Source organism: Botrytis fragariae (genome assembly GCF_013461495.1).
Source record: "Botrytis fragariae strain BVB16 chromosome Unknown tig00000012, whole genome shotgun sequence".
NCBI classification, from domain to species: Eukaryota; Fungi; Ascomycota; class Leotiomycetes; order Helotiales; family Sclerotiniaceae; genus Botrytis; species Botrytis fragariae.
The window spans coordinates 2,156,981-2,173,086 of record NW_023500989.1 but is presented as its reverse complement, the minus strand read 5'-3'; the positions used below and the strand labels follow the sequence as shown (position 1 = coordinate 2,173,086).

Here is a 16,106-nt window from a genome sequence, read left to right as displayed (position 1 = left end):
AGAGACAAAACATAGGCGAACGTTAGTTACCCTTATGTCGAGGAACATGTATCATGAAGAATGAGGCTCAAAAGACCCAGTCGGGTGCTTAGCTCAATGGATCATAGAACACCTTGTGAGGTACGCTAGATTGAACCCCTTCAAGATTGAAGAGGTTATCTTGGAGCATCATCGTGGATAGAGGTTTTTGAATGGCGTGTCATTCTTTCAAGAGTCTTGCAATGAGTTGAGGCTCATGTAGAGCAACATGCACATCTCATTATTGAGCTGCAATGCTATCATGGATTACATACAATATCATGAATATGAAGTTACAAAAGAAACTTGTTATTGCTCAGCTATCCCATTACCTGAATGTTCATTGTATCTCCATTATTGGCCAATCTGCATCAAAAGACTATGTACTTCGAGAGAATTAATGGTAACTATCGTCCAGTAAGTCCAATCTTCTTCAGGATATCATCAAGTCCAACTCCGGGTCCTCCTGGTATGACATCTGTCCAAATTTCCTCTTCTAATCTCTCCTCTTCTGGTAAGATGCTCCAGTTCGGACTATGCTCTGCTTTAAGCCATTTGAAGTCATCAACCTGATCCCATTGATTCTTGATCGATTCATCTGTAACGTTCTAAACATCGTGTCAGTGTGTTGTAATGACCAAACCCTATGATAAAACTTACCTGCGAATTCGGAATAGGCGAGAACCTCACATTGCTACAGTCCTCAATGATGGGCCGGCTAGCACAATGCAGGTATATGTCAACATTTTTACAATCATGCATTCTGACTTGTCTTGACGTGACGACGATTATACTATTCTCGATGCCAGTAATATGTGCTGCCCCCGCAACATGCCCAGCTATGACTAAAGAATGCTTAATATTCTTCAAAGAAAGCCCAGCAAAAGGAGCACCATTGGCCGTTGGGACTGACATATCAACAATGCACCCATTAAGTTTTGTTATGGCACCAGATGAAGTTGCACGGGATGCTGAGGAAGGTAGGATGATGTGAAGACCAGTGTGACCTGTAATATTGATGGTGCTTGCTTCGGAGAAACTCGGCTTTCGAATTGGACCAGAGGCACTGGCCATTTCGGCATTGTAATTTTTTGAGAATGAAGGCAAATCTCCAACAGTATCTCTAGCACTTTCCTCGCCGGGTGGTGTCATCACATTAGCTGGCGTTGTGGCCAGTGATGATTCAGTAGAAGACAACATAGAAGCCTTTAGAGTAGCGCTAAGACTTTCCTGAGCTAGCTGAGCGGCATCATTAATAGAAACAGCGGAGCTGTTCTTGCTTGAAGTAAATCGGAATCTAGCTCTTGGTGCAGCCTTGGCTTTCACTTCTTGGAGGTTCTCCGAGAGACCTTTGATTGCCTGGTCATCATTAGTACAAGGTATGTATCATCACTCTTCCAGGAAATGCTTGCCTGCGAATAAGTTCTCTGATCATATGCTGGAAGGTAATCCGTAGCATCGGCTACTTCATTAGATAATCTTGTAATACTGGCAAGGCAGTGATCTGTAGCATCTTGTCTTTCTCCTCCAACTAAGGAGAGATTCCCAAGCTGGCTAATACGCTGTTGAAGGTCTGTCAGAAGGTTAGTATTTTCAATTCAATTAGTCAAGTGGTGATCAACTTCCCTGTAACTTCTTCTTGGAAATGTCGATAGAATCGTTCTTTCACATCCTGAGACGATTCTGTTGGTTGATTGAACGAAGCACGAACAGCGGGCATTGCCTTCTCCATTATATTAAAAGTTTTATTGTATAGAGAAAACTACTGTAATACTATATGACAGGTCTTCTCGCCGCAAGCAAACAAGATTTTCTGATGTTTTGATTTGCCACCGAAATTGGGTCAACTGATTTCACCAGTTGGTTGAAGGGGTGGAGGCAGATGACTCGATGTTTCTAGCACACCACTTTTCGGCTGATATCGAAGCCGTACAACCTTACAGTGATCTCAAAGTTTGTAGTGAAGGTATATGAGAGCTTGCGAATCGTGCTTGTTTTTTTTTTGATAAAGATAGAAGGTCTGCAAATTGGTAGGAAATACTGAGTCTATAAGTATGCTTCTCAAAAGGTCGATCAATGAGGGGATGGTTGAGGGCCACAGCATATTATTGCGGGGTTAAATAAATAGTTAATATTTGCCGGCAGTAGTTCAATAATTCATCACACACGTGATTACAGATCAGAAGGTAAGAGCTTATGAAGGCTGCCCTTGGTCAAGTTTCAAAATTGTGGCTAATTTAAGAATTATAATGAATTTGTGTGCACTCGAGTGTTGATAAAGCTTCTCGTTGTCGACGAATTTTTATCTTCGCCGATTGTGCTGCCTCCTGCAAAAAGTAAACTCTCGAAACTGCTCGCTCATGAATTGGGGCGTTGTGGATCCCCTCTCAATAGTTATGATGTTGAGCTGGACAGTATCATGAAGTTGCCATAAGCCCGTAAGCCTGGAAGGCAGGTCTTCATGTTTCAACGAGCTGTAACTCTAAAGTGATTTGCAAGCCCTAAACTTATGTACATCGTTGTTCGAGGCCCCCGGATTATGAATACAAGGCCCTTTAGGATCTAGCTGGTACTTCAATACCGTATCTTTCCTTGATTCTCTCCCTTCTTCTCTCATCATAACCTGGTCCGTATATGCCTTTAGGTGATTAGTTGGATGCCCTTCCAGATAAGTAGAAAAACATACCTCTTCCCTCTCCCAATTCCGCTACAGTCTGTTCAACAGGTATCCTTCGATTCTTCCTCAAAAATTCCTTGCGCTCAAATTCATCGACGTTTGGATCTCTCTTATATCCCGTTATGGCACCGCCGGTATAATCGAATGCACTAAGTACAACCGCCGCCAAAGTACCAAATCCAAGAACCGCAGGAGTTGTTCCGACTATTGATGAATTAGCATCAATTTACCGCTAAGAATTTGCATCAGAGCCCACATCTTAATCCTAGAACTGATCCTGCCAAGAATCCTCCAATTGCGGTATTGTAAGTATCGTTCTTTTCTCGCAAATTGGCAGATGCGTATTTTGTGAATTCATATGTTCCTCCCATCGCAGCTGAAAAAAGTCAACATGATGACGATCAGGGGATTCGATGCAATGGGCTTACTGAATACGAAAGCTGTGCCTCCTGTCCTGGTGAAGACACCCATCATGCCGATGTTCTTCTTGTGCAAACTATTTTGAATCGCGGAAGCAAAAGCACCAGCCGTTCCTGTAATCAGTGCGCCGTTGATGCCTGCTTTGAGGGCATCTTGGGGGTGGTATGCGTCACTATTCGGTGCCATGTTGAGACAAGACGGAACGTCAATGATGGAAGTTAAAAATCTAAGAAGTTGCTATGGCGTCGGTATGAGGTTGATAGATTCGGGGAATTTTGACGGAACATGCCGCTATAAACGCTGCTTGTGCTTACTAGCCGCCATCCAATTATTTCCGTCATCGCCATCATCTAAGCTCTCAAGCAACAAAAATGCGAGGCGGCAGACAATCCCATCAACCTTTACCCGTGCCTGTTTAGATGAGAAATACATACAAATAAATACATACTGAACCAACACATTTGATGAGAAATTGTACAAATATTTCTGTTTTCCTTTAAAATCACAAAACTTGGCGATGCTCGCGTTCCTATTCTTTTGTTGCTTGTGTTCCTCCTAGCCAAATCTGGAGAATCAATCACTCACCATTACACAATCACACAATCAAACAACCAAACAACCAAACTTACATTTAGTACCTGGGTTGGCACAAAGTTTTTACTCATCTTCAATCGTTTCTCTAAAGAAATTTGCTTCGAATGCAAGCCAATACATTGATCCTTCCAGCCTCAATATCAATTCACCTTTACAACCTTTCGAGAGGCGGGGTAGCTAAGCAGGTCCAGAATATTTCAGCTGGCCATAAATCACAAAGTATCGGCAGGCAGAGTGAGCGATAGATAATTATTGAGAGGTGCTATGTTTGACTACGAGAAGAAACCAGGACCAGGCAAGTTCTGCGACTTATATTCTTTTGAACTTGAGATAATTCAAAGCTCTCGAATATACTAGAACTTAGCTAATGATTCTGCCAATGTAGGGAAAACGGCCCCTAGGTTAGTGGAAGATCTACTTGACTACGATTTAAGAAAAAGCGCAAAGTCCGGCAAGCACACTCTCATAGAACCAGCGCCGATATACAATGAATCCAATATTGACCCAAGGCTCCATGCCACCAATTGTCACCATCAGCTTTATAGAAAGGATTCTCAAACGGATACTCTACGCCCACACGAGGAAGTAGATCCCACAACAATCCGCAAGATATCTGCGTACTGTTCCATTTGCCGATATCATTTTCGGATAACTGTAGATTTCCGAGGTTGGAAAGATGGACAAACTCCTTGTAGTCCTAAGGACCTCGAAAATCCACTCCATCACTTTCGAGTAGTTGAGACCAGATCTTCTCAGAACTCGAAAAAGATCTTTGAATTCGCTGCGCATGACTTTGCCTGTACTGCGGCTGCCTGTCCAGTCAAAGTTGTTATCAAAATAACACCACCTAGGCTCTCCGCTACCATGATAGCTCCCTTAATCAATGTCCAAGATACTTTGAGTCGTGGGCAGAGAATAATTGAAAAAGAACCCTTAAGATTCACAGGACACAGGCCCATATACCCATTTCAGGTTCTTAGTAACCTTTGTCAGTATCTAAGAGACGCAGGAGGATCGGATAGGAAGGCTATTGCAGCCAGAAATAAAAGGTTCAGATTAGCATTCGGAGACGATTGTGACGCTCTACTGGGTTATCTAGGATTCAAATCCGAGCTAAGGGCATCGTCTAATCTCCAGGTATGCATCTCACTGACATAATACAACTTATGGTTCAGAATTCAGCTTACAAAATCCCCTCTACAATTCATTCGCATCACTAACTTTCGATTCAGGAGGAATATGAAGGATTTTGGACTTTGCCCGTCGTCAATGATGGAAATCGCGAATTCATAGACGATGTCAGATTTGAGCTCAACCAGCTCATGCTTGATCGACCAGATATGGAGCTTAAGGAGCTTAAGTCTTCAAGTGAAAAGGCCTTTTCTCCCGCCTATGCTCTGGATGATATTAGACGATTACTTTCTTGCGATGACTATCCAAAGCGAGATGCTGTTCAAGTCTTAGATTCGTTGGAGCACCCTTATTATGCCAGTTTAGGCGCAATCGAGCTATTTACAGATGATTTGTTAGCCTGGAGCTATGATCGACAATGTCAATGCGATCCGGCGAACAAGCCATACTATTTGGACTGTTTGCGGGAGCTCGGCAACGGACGCCGCAGTTCCGATCTACAAACGAAGGCTACGATGATCATGTCTACCGGAGAAGTCAGCCTAAAAGATATCGAAAAAGCTTACTCGTTCTTCGCGCTACAGAGGAATATTACCAAATCTGAGGGCGATGATTTTTTTATCGGTGTTTACAAGTCTCGTATCGAAGCTGGACCGCGCCAAAAAGATGAGGCGCGCGAATGTCTGCGCGTGATAGCAAAGGATAGGCAGAGCATTGCCATTGAAGCCGTAGCGAATGACAGCACAATGACATTTGAAGAAGCTCTCGAGTTCCTAAGCGTGACTTCAGATACTGCATCTGATAGCATTGAAGCCGCTGCGGTTGCTATGGTATGTGTATAGTCTTGGATTAACAATCATTTAACGATTCCCAACTAACTCCAAGGTAGTCTTTTGAGGGTGATAAAGATAAAGTCGCAAAAGCGTTAAGAGCGATTGCTAACAGCCGCGGAGACGATTATACCTTGCAGCGTGCGGCTACATCCATGGAGTCCGGAATTGAAGATTCAAATCTTGACGTTGGTGAAGCTTACAATCGACTCCAAATCACCGATAGAAGGGCCCCAGATGATACTGTGTTGGCTTATTACGAAAGTCTCAGATCTGGTGCTCCTACTGGTTCATCTGATAGCTACAAGGAAGCATTTCGTGTAATAGCTCATGATCGTCAGAGCAGTTACTTATTGAGGAAACTTGATGATCCAAACGCCGACATTCAAGCAGAAAAGTCAACCGTTAATCAGCCAATTGGTCTAGATAATATCGGCAATACCTGCTATCTAAACAGTCTTCTGCAGTATTACTATACAGTAAAAGCCGTTCGAGAGGTAGCCCTGAACTTTGAACAAATTCGCATGCCTCTGAATGAAGAGGATATCAAGAAGAAGCGCGTTGGAGGACGCGCTGTCAGTAAGGCGGAAATCATCAAGGCCCAAAAATGTGAGTGTCAAATTCTTTGGACAAATAGCTTGGCTAATTATAATTAGTTGTAACGGAATTACACGGCCTGTTCGAGAATTTGAAGACTGCTTCAACGAGATCCATCAAGCCTACTAGAGAGTTGGCCGAATTAACTATATTCAGCTCAGCAGCTGAAGCAAATTTCCGTCGAGCTTCTATTAGTAGCCCAAGTGGTCCATCAAATATTGCTTCCATGATGAGCCCCATTTTGGGGCCGGAAGGTCCTCCGACAACTACTTTTCCTCCTCCAGCTTCAACTGATGAGGATATTGAGATGGTTGACCGACCTGAAGATAAAGACTCAAATCAGCGTGATGATAGTAGTGAAGGTACATTAGTAGAGGCACCAGACATGGATGGTTTACCTCCGTATTCTGATGTTGTAGGTAGACCGAGTCCCGCAGCAGACAAGGCCTGGGACAAATCAGAGGATGCCGATAGTACATTCGATGATGCTGTCATGGTCAATGGCGATTCGATAGTTCAAACTCCAGATGTCATACCAGCCGCGCCAGACAAGCCACCTCCGATCCCCCCAAGAAACAAAGCTGGCCTTTCGATAGAGACAAACGACCAGAAAGAAGTCATTACTGACGACGATCTATGGAAATTTGGATCTCAGCAAGATGTTACCGAGGTTATTGGAAACGTGATGTTTCGTTTACAGTGTGCTATAAAACCGACAAGCATCGATCCTGTGTCTGGTGAGCAAATCGATAAAATTAGAGACACATTTTATGGTGCAAATGCCTCTTATCTTCGAAAGTCGGAAAAGTTAGAGAAGAAAGTTGAACCATGGGCTAATCTCATTATTTTTCCGGATGAAAACAAAACTCGAGACATTTATGAAGCATTAGATGTGGTCTTCGACGAACAACAGGTACATATTGACGGCACTATTCAACCGCAATATGCATCTATTACCAAACTACCACCGATCTTACAAGTACAAATTCAACGTACACGTTACGATAATATCAAGCATACAGCTTATAAGAATCGAAACGCGGTGATATTTCCAGAGACGATATATCTTGATAGATATATGGATTCCGAAGATCCCGACTCTACTCTGATGCGTCGTCGTCAAGAAGCATGGAAATGGAAGGCACGTATCAATACTTTGGAAGAGCGACAAAGAGTCCTCGGCCAAGACAAAATAACAGAAGAAATATCTGTTTGTGATGCACTATCTGCAGCACAGAACTTTACTAGAGGCTTGCAGGAGATGGACGACATCGAAGTTGACGCAAACTTGGTCACATTGCTTGAAGAACGCCAAGCTGAATTAAACCAAGAAATTGAGAGAAACAACGAAGAAATCCAACTTCTCAAGCAAAGAAGAAATGAACAATTCACGAATATGACCAAATACGAATATAAGCTTCAAACTGTATTTATTCATCGTGGTGAAGCTGGTGGTGGTCATTATTGGATCTACATCTACGATTTCGAGAATGATATTTGGAGAGAATATAATGACGAATATGTGACGGAGGTGCGTGATCGTCGAAGAATCTTCGAACATGAAGCTGCTGGTGCAAGTGGCACTCCTTATTATCTCGGCTACGTACGAAGTTCGGATATGATCGATTTGGTGGGGGCAGTGCATAGAGAATTGAAAGAAATCGAAGTACCTGATTCTGCACCTGCAAAGTCGTGGGCAAAAGGTTTAGAGGATGGCATTGAGGTGCATCATGATGAGGACGTGGAAATGGGTGAACTTAACAATGGAGGGTTCATGAATCCGAAGCATATGCATAAGATTATGCCGAAACAAGATGTAGAGGACAAGACGGGTGCCGCTTCGCAGCTATCCTATGATAGTCACGGAAATGCTTGGTAGAAATTTCAGAAATGTGGGCAGGGGGTTGAATGGGTAGATGGATGATTGAATTGGGACTGTGATATAATGTCAGATAGCCTGGGAAGGGGAGCATACATGGAAAATAGGAGAGGCATTTTTTTTGATACTGGAGAATTTGCCTTTGGGTAGGTATGATATGATACGATATGATTGATGAATGGATTGGGATGGGAAGGAACAGCATGATATCCAATGCTTGCGTATGTATGCAGCTTGCTCATTTATCCTTGATTTTTATGCATTGCATGCATATAGATGCATCATGATGCTATCTGCGTATGCTCTTTTTTATACATGTTCTGTTTTGTATGAGCACGGCGCAACGAGCATTGCTTGGTTTTATAGACAATAAGAATATGAATACAAGAAAGATCGAGTTGCAATATAGTTTTGAAGCGAGGCTGGGGGCAAGTATGAAGAAGAAGGGCTAGTGTACATGTAAGCGAAATGAACGAATGGTTGTCAGATGAACGGGATGGAGTGAGTGAATCTAGTCTGTAGTCATGGCTTAGAATTTCTCAAGTATTCCCTTTAATCTTTTCTCTCATGCCCATTCTCTCCATCTGTGCCATCTTTCTTATACCGTATTTCGATACTTCAGCTAGGAGAAGAGATATCTTGTAACTTTATCATATAATAAGTCATGAATGTGCATACGTGAGTATTCCATTCACAATCATGTCATGTCATATAATTATTTATGAAATCAAAATATACATATATATACGGAGCAAAGTTATTTATATTAAGTGAAAGGAAGTAAAAATCACATTTGCAATATGGTTACCTAAGTATAGTAACGACTCACCCAGGACTCTTCTTTCTCTCTCTATGCCACAACTTCTCTTCACTTTTTTCACTTTTCTTCTCCTCGTCAATCATCATTTCGTTTCGATTGTTTTGTTCGACGACTCGTTGAATTATCTTTCTCCTTTCTCTCTCTCGTAAATGAGAGATGGTTGCTTTCGGTTTTAAGGGCCTTTTTCGAGCTGTGAGAACTCTGCTCTCCTACCTAGGAGAAAGAGATGTTTGAATGATTGAACATGGGTGGGAAGATATATACCTAGGTACTCTTTAAAATGAAGGGATCACTTAAATCCCTCCCCCTCCTTCCCCGCCTTCTCGGATATCACTTTATTTCAACTCGATTCAATCCCATACTCATATCTGCTTTCCACTTTCAAATTTCACATCTGCGCTTCTTCAAAGATACTGCATGTCAAAAATCTTACATTTTCTCCAAGTATGTATAATGTAATATGATATGATATGATATGATATGATATGATATGATATGATATGATATGATATGATATGATATGATGTGATATGATACGATGTATACACATAACATACAACATAAAAATTCGTATATAAAGATCTCCAAATCACTCTCTTCTCTCACCCGAGTCACCTCGATCCTTCTTTTTATCTTCTTCTTCTTTGATATGGTATACAAGCATGTCTCTGTCTAACTTTGATTTATTCCTTAACAACATTTTATGCATGTGATATGCTGTTGTGTTGTAGTATATCCTTTACGTTTTCTTTTGTTTTTGTTTTCTGAATTTCTCCTCTCACTCTCTTCTTCATCCATAATCCACCCTCTAACTTCACTCAAAAAGGAACCCTTCTCTCTCCTCCCGTCTCCCTAGCACATATATCACACATCCATAAAGCGAATTTTTCTTTCCTCCCTCCTCTTCTCTATAGAATTATAACCATACTACCCACTCCCCACACCCACCCTCTCAAACTCATCATCCTACCACTCCATCATCCCATAAAATACCAAGTATCAAATATCAACTAATCACCCCATCCTCCCAACCAGTTAAAAACATCCCACCAATTATATCAGTGTATCTGTATGCGTGTACAAGATGATTCAATATGTAGCTACGCCAGACAACTGCTCTAGATGACTGCACCATGCAATATGTACTTTTGATAGCTACAAATGTAGATGATAACTACTCCGGATAAACACTCCGGTGACTACGTAACCACCACTAGGTACTTGTCCACAGCTAAGTACTCCAGAGGCTAACTCCTTAACAATAATCACATCAAACAACTACATCAAGCAACTACTCCAGACAATAAGTAGGCACCCACTGTTCACTTGAATATTCTTCCACTAACCAATCATTCAATCAAATTTCTAATTTCACACGGATATTCAATACTATAAATCCTCAAATATTATTCATTCGATATACCATTTATCTATCTACTCCACGCAACAAGCACTCGCCTCAGATCCACACATCAGATACTCAAGGACACAATTTTCTCCAAGTGCCCAGGCGGGTAACATGACAACAGAGTATCTTACAATTATTCTCGCTCGCGGGTGCTCTCAACAATAAACAACAAACAATAAACATTAAACACTAAACAATAAATATTAAACATTAAACATCGAACGACTACTGTTGAGATACCGATATAACCAACATCACAAATACTCCAGACAACCAACTCCTTTCGACCACGGCTACTCCAGATAGACAATCGCTTAACCACAACTACTCCCAACAAACAACGACTCCAAACAACCACGTGAATACACTATCAAGACCCCTACCTCCCTACCTCCCTACCTCCTCTTGCAACATCCAAGATATACCACCCAAGATATCAAACCCACGCAAGATGCCGTCCAAAATATGACTTTCGATTCCATACATGTAAGAATCGTATGAATATGTATACATATACATATACACATATTGTAAAATAAAGCTATATCCACCTACCTCGAAATCAAAATCAAAATCAAGACTTGAAAATCATTCACCAGCCAGAAAAAGACATCATCTAATATAAAATGTAATAATACAATATTTAAATAATAAAAAAGTTATACACGTGTACGATAAAAACAAAAATATAAACGCAAAGGACTTCAGGAATCAAAGTCATAGTCATCGTCATATCCACATTGAGGAAACTGACCAGCCGACCAACCGACCAATTCCATTACCCCCCTCTCTCCTCTCCCTTCCCCCTCCCAGTCTATACCGACTGACCAACAAGTAAATTATCCCCGACTCCGTGTATCATGGGTATATATGTATATGATAAAATTTGATCACCTCGCTCCTTAGGTGAACAAAAACCCCTTTAATCCGTAAATTCCCGTTTTTTCGCCATAATCGTATACATTTCCCATGATGATAATAATCATAAAACAACCCAAGCCAAGCAACCAAGCAAGCAATACCGCCATGCCATGCCATGCCGTGCCGTGCTATGCCTCGCCTCCCAAATTCAAATATCGACAAAAAACACCTTCCATTCATTAAATAATTACATCATCTCACATACACCCCCAATCGTCTCAAGTCAATATACATGTTCAACGTCCACCGCCGTTGAAATCGATCAAGTCGGCGAAAAACTTTTCATCTGTGCTCGGTTGCGCAAACTGATTATAGGAGTGATTTTCAACTGCATTTGTCTGCGCTGCTTGACTTGGAAGGAAATGAGATGCATAAGACATGTCGAGCGGTGATCTTTCCTGACTCCACTGCGTGGGAAATTGATTTGTCTGAGGCAGCGCTTGATTTTTCGCATACCAATCCAGGGGACTCTGATGTACTTGATTCATGTGAGTTTGGGGCTCTGGGCTTCGAAGCACAGAATGTTGATGCATGGGATCCATCTGAGTTTGTGGTCCTCCGTTATGAATCATCGAGTCGTGTTCAAAAGGCGTACCAGGTGTTATGTTTCCGGGAGTGCTGGAACTTCGGCCCATGAATTGAGGTCCGGGATTGCGATTGTAGCCGGGCATGTCGTACAATGTTGTATCTTGTCCAAAGCTTGTATGTCGCCGTCTGGGCTGTCGTTCCATCTGGGGAGCAGCCATGTTTGACTCATTGTTTAACATCGGTGACGATGCCATAATGGGGCCCTCTAATGGCGATGACATACTTTGGTCCTGTGGTGGCGTTGGCATGTTTGGGCCATAACTAGTTTTTCGGCTTAATGTTCCCGGGGGTGTTGGTATATCTTGAGGCATTCTCCCGGGTTGATTAGCATTTTGTGATGCTAATTGATGGTTGATTTGGACGAATAATGACAATTCCATTGCCATTTGAGGCTCAACCTGCTCGACCTGCTCCGTGGGACGAAGGCCTTGAGCACCTTCAATCAAAGCTAGAATGTTGTTTGCGATGGCCGGATTGTCGCGTAAATGTTGCATGAGCTCAGTTTGGGTGATGGGAACTGGGACTGGATTATACATGGGATTCCAATGACGTCTCTGAAAGACTCGCATTGGGCTTTCTTCCTCCTCACCCAAATTTCCAGACATGACAATGTCCTCTGAAAGTTTGAGTCCTCGACCGGTTCTCTCTCGGTGTAGATTTGAAGCCTCTCTAGCGGACTTCATTCGACCCTTGACATCTGGACGATCATTTCTATTGGCGGCGGCAATAAATGCACGCTCTTTGTGAGACATCTTTTCCAGATTGGTCTTGGGAGTCTTAGGAGCATGTTAGTTACGTTACAATCTCGCCAAAGGAAAGAGGACGAGGATGAATGTGCATACTTTGTTAGAATAGGACTTCTCGACCTTTCCGGGCTTCATCTTCTTATCTTTAGTCATCTTGGCTAATTGTAATAGGGCGTCTATGTTGTGCTATAAAATACCGAAATCTGATCTCAAAAATGTTTGGGGCTTCCTCGTGTCGAATGAGGTGAGAGTAATCGAGATGGTGTATCATATATTGGTAATGAAGAAGTGATATGTATAGATGAATTTACGATTGACTCGGTGCGTCTTTCCTTTTAGAGAACGTTCGATTTTAAGGTTGACTTGACTCAGATTCCCAGATCGATTGTGAAGTCAATAATCAGGTCGATTTCGAGGACGATGGCGGATGCTGGGATGAGGGGGTCGTAGATCGGTAAGCGAACCTTGTTGAAAGCGTGGGATAAATAAGCTCGATAAAGATGATTGATGGAGTGTGATATCCCCGATGATAATCGATAAAAAGGATTTTATTGTGTTTTATTCTTCTTATTTAGAAATAAAATGAAAAGAACGGATGAGAGATGGTGAAATGTGTTTTTCAAGCGAAAACGGGTTGTACACCAATCTTTTGTAGTTCGTAGAATAGAAGTACCGGTAGAGTAGGTGGATAAAGTAGAGTAGAGTCGAGAGAGGTTAGACGATCGATCTAGAGTTGAAGTGGGTGTAGTGGGGTGACGACGTGAATGAAGTGGATTAAAGCCGTGTAGATAGCAAGAATTATCATATACAGTAAGAGTAACGAATGCTACTCTATTTTTAAATTATTAAATAAAAAAGTAAAAAGCGTTAATTCGTGTGGAATGGTGTGAAGGAATATACAATGGTAGGGAGATATGGGGCTGGGTATGGGTGTGGATGTGGATGTGGATGTGGATGTGAATATGGGAAAAGGTTTGGAATAAGTAAGTTGAGAAAGGGTTTTAAATGATTCCACGCTCCGATGTATATCTGAGGGGGAAAAAGGTTGATTAAATACTAGGTGATGAAGGATGATAAGGTTGAGAGTTGGTAGAAGTATGGAGAGGTAGGGCGAGAAGAGTGAGAGGAGTGAGAGGAGGTGAAAGTAGCCAAGAGTGAGTGGAGAATAGAGAGAATAGAGAGAAAGTAGGGAAAAGTCGATGAAAAGTCGGAAAAAGTAGGTCAGAGGAGGTGGGAGCAGGGAAGAGTAAGGAAGAGTAAAGTAAGAATCGATGAGAAAGCCGGTTCAGAATAGAGAAAAGTAAGGGAAAAGTAAGAGAAAAGCAGGTAAGCACAAGAGTCTTCCGAATTCCAGATGGGACTTTAAACTTTTCGATAATCAAGTCTACCGTATTCTTTCAGAATTCGATGCAGTCGATCTAAACCCAAAGAGACCTTAACCTTCTGCATCACAGGCAATTGATCAATGATATCTTGTTTCTTTGCGTCTTAGCTAGATGTACTGGTGAATCATCACTGTACGATTTAATCCTTTGACGGCGAAGATCTTCTGGGGCTAGCAGGACTAGGTAGGTATCGGGGTATCTAGCATCTATTCGAGCATCCATTCGAGGATCCATTCGAGGATCCATCCGACTCTCTTACCTCGAGTGAAGAAAGCCAAAGGTTGTCGGGTTTCACTTGCTCTTTGCTCTCTGCTCGTTTGCTATTGGTGTGACTGGGTTTAGTATGCGATGTTCCTCTGGTGAATGAGAGGTTTAATTGACCAAGGACTTATTGAGATGCGTACCTACGTACCTACATGCCTCCCCCTACCGAGAACCGACGAAGGTAAGCTGCGTAGAACAAATGGAAGAACAGCGCGATGGAGAAAAGATTTCGATGATCGGGAACAATTACCCACCTAGGTATTCCTTACGAAAAGATGTTGATTGTGCAATACCCCTCCCTCATTCATGATCGTGTGTAATGTGGAATATGTCATATGGAATATGTCATATCAGAAATTCGAATACGAATAAGAGAAGACAGAGCAGAAAGGCAACTCCAAGAGAAGAACCTTCAAAGCTTCCAAATATTATTCATCATCTATGCGAAGCATGTACATACTGGTGGGTGGGTGGACAGAGAAGGTGAGTAATACACGCAGATCGCGATCCCTATCAATCATACCGCATAGATCGAATAGAGGGGTGCATCTTCCCCTCTCATTGGTCCATCTCCCCATTCCCTTCTTCTATCCAGATTGCCGAGTTCCCCATACGGCTGGCCCTCGAAATATCACGGGAAGAAAATCTCCATACCGACCCATCCCTCTCCTCTCATTGGCTGAGCCCCCAAAGCCAAAAACATCAGATCGCAAGCAGGTTCCAGACCTCGACTATCAAATCGGTACTCGGTCTCGTCGCCATCACAATATGACGACAGGGCTACCCATCTACCCATCTACCCATCTACTTCTCCTTCTCCTTCTCCTTCTCCTTCTACTCTCACTCGGGCAGACGGATAACCGTTTTTGGCTCAGCATCCAAATGCAATGAATGAATGAATGTCACTCTGTGATTGTAACCCCCCCCGCCCCATGTAACTTTTATCCTCCGTGCAAACAAGGGCGGAGCTTGTTCCATCTACTTTACCACTCTTCCCAGTTTCCACACCCACAATGTTTAATCACATGATTCGTATTCGTGTTTTGTCTTTCCCCACGTGTCTTTCTTTTGGACTTCTTTTTCCTCTTTCCACCTCTCTCTCCCATATTCTTGTCTCAACCAGAGGCACAACAATCTTCCTGCCATCTCCCGGATCGTGGCTGTACCGAACTTACTACTTCATTCCACCCGCATGCTACCTCGATCCGTCCTAGCGGTCTGATTAATGATCAATCAACAAACAAAACCGGACATATTCAAACCCCGCGACGGGGTTCTCAAAAGAAAGTAGGTGCTGCTAGGGAGGTATCAACTCTATTATTGCTCCGAAGAACGTACGATGGAAGGCTTGATATATCACACATGCCAGCATCGAAACTCATTTTTCTCAATTCACGATCTTCATGCCCCTGGGTTGCACGTAACCTGATCTGAGAAATGCAAACTACTTGTGTTCCCCACGTTCGATGTCGCAAACACTTGCACAATATCATTGGATCGGGCTTACTCATCCATCCATTAACATGCACACCCGCACAAACATACATACATACATAGGTAGCATAGCATCTTTAGTTTGTTTGTACGGAATAAACCATTAAATTAAGCTTAATCAATCGCATCGCTCTCATTAACTGACTGTCTCAGCTCGGGTCGTTTCTCTAAAAGACGTCAACGTTGACGTAGCAACTCAAGCCTCATTGTCAATAGTAACTTTGTTAGATCGCGCCTCTTTCCCCTTTTTACTACCCATACCGTCTGTGAACCTTACCGGATCACTGGGTCAATCATTGAAACCATTAACTAGTTAGGTTATTAATGCACTTCT

At 42.4% G+C, this 16,106-nt stretch overlaps 3 protein-coding genes across 3 annotated transcripts; 1 reads left to right on the top strand and 2 right to left on the bottom strand.

The window, feature by feature from the left end:
• Positions 1-425: 425 nt before the first annotated feature.
• Bfra_002891 (putative tubulin-specific chaperone c protein) lies at positions 426-3,301 on the bottom strand (the record flags this gene model as incomplete). Its single annotated transcript, XM_037333304.1, has 7 exons — positions 426-626; positions 679-1,367; positions 1,412-1,591; positions 2,600-2,656; positions 2,705-2,899; positions 2,952-3,071; positions 3,124-3,301. 7 exons carry the CDS (start codon positions 3,299-3,301, stop codon positions 426-428), a joined length of 1,620 nt encoding a protein of 539 aa, XP_037195432.1.
• A 672-nt stretch (positions 3,302-3,973) lies between these two features.
• On the top strand, positions 3,974-8,146 carry Bfra_002890 (putative ubiquitin carboxyl-terminal hydrolase protein; the record flags this gene model as incomplete). Its single annotated transcript, XM_037333303.1, has 5 exons — positions 3,974-4,004; positions 4,095-4,846; positions 4,942-5,670; positions 5,730-6,279; positions 6,327-8,146. The coding sequence occupies 5 exons, from the start codon at positions 3,974-3,976 to the stop codon at positions 8,144-8,146; spliced, it is 3,882 nt and encodes a 1,293-aa protein (XP_037195431.1).
• A 3,385-nt stretch (positions 8,147-11,531) lies between these two features.
• Bfra_002889 (uncharacterized protein) lies at positions 11,532-12,782 on the bottom strand (the record flags this gene model as incomplete). Its single annotated transcript, XM_037333302.1, has 2 exons — positions 11,532-12,659; positions 12,726-12,782. 2 exons carry the CDS (start codon positions 12,780-12,782, stop codon positions 11,532-11,534), a joined length of 1,185 nt encoding a protein of 394 aa, XP_037195430.1.
• Positions 12,783-16,106: the final 3,324 nt, after the last annotated feature.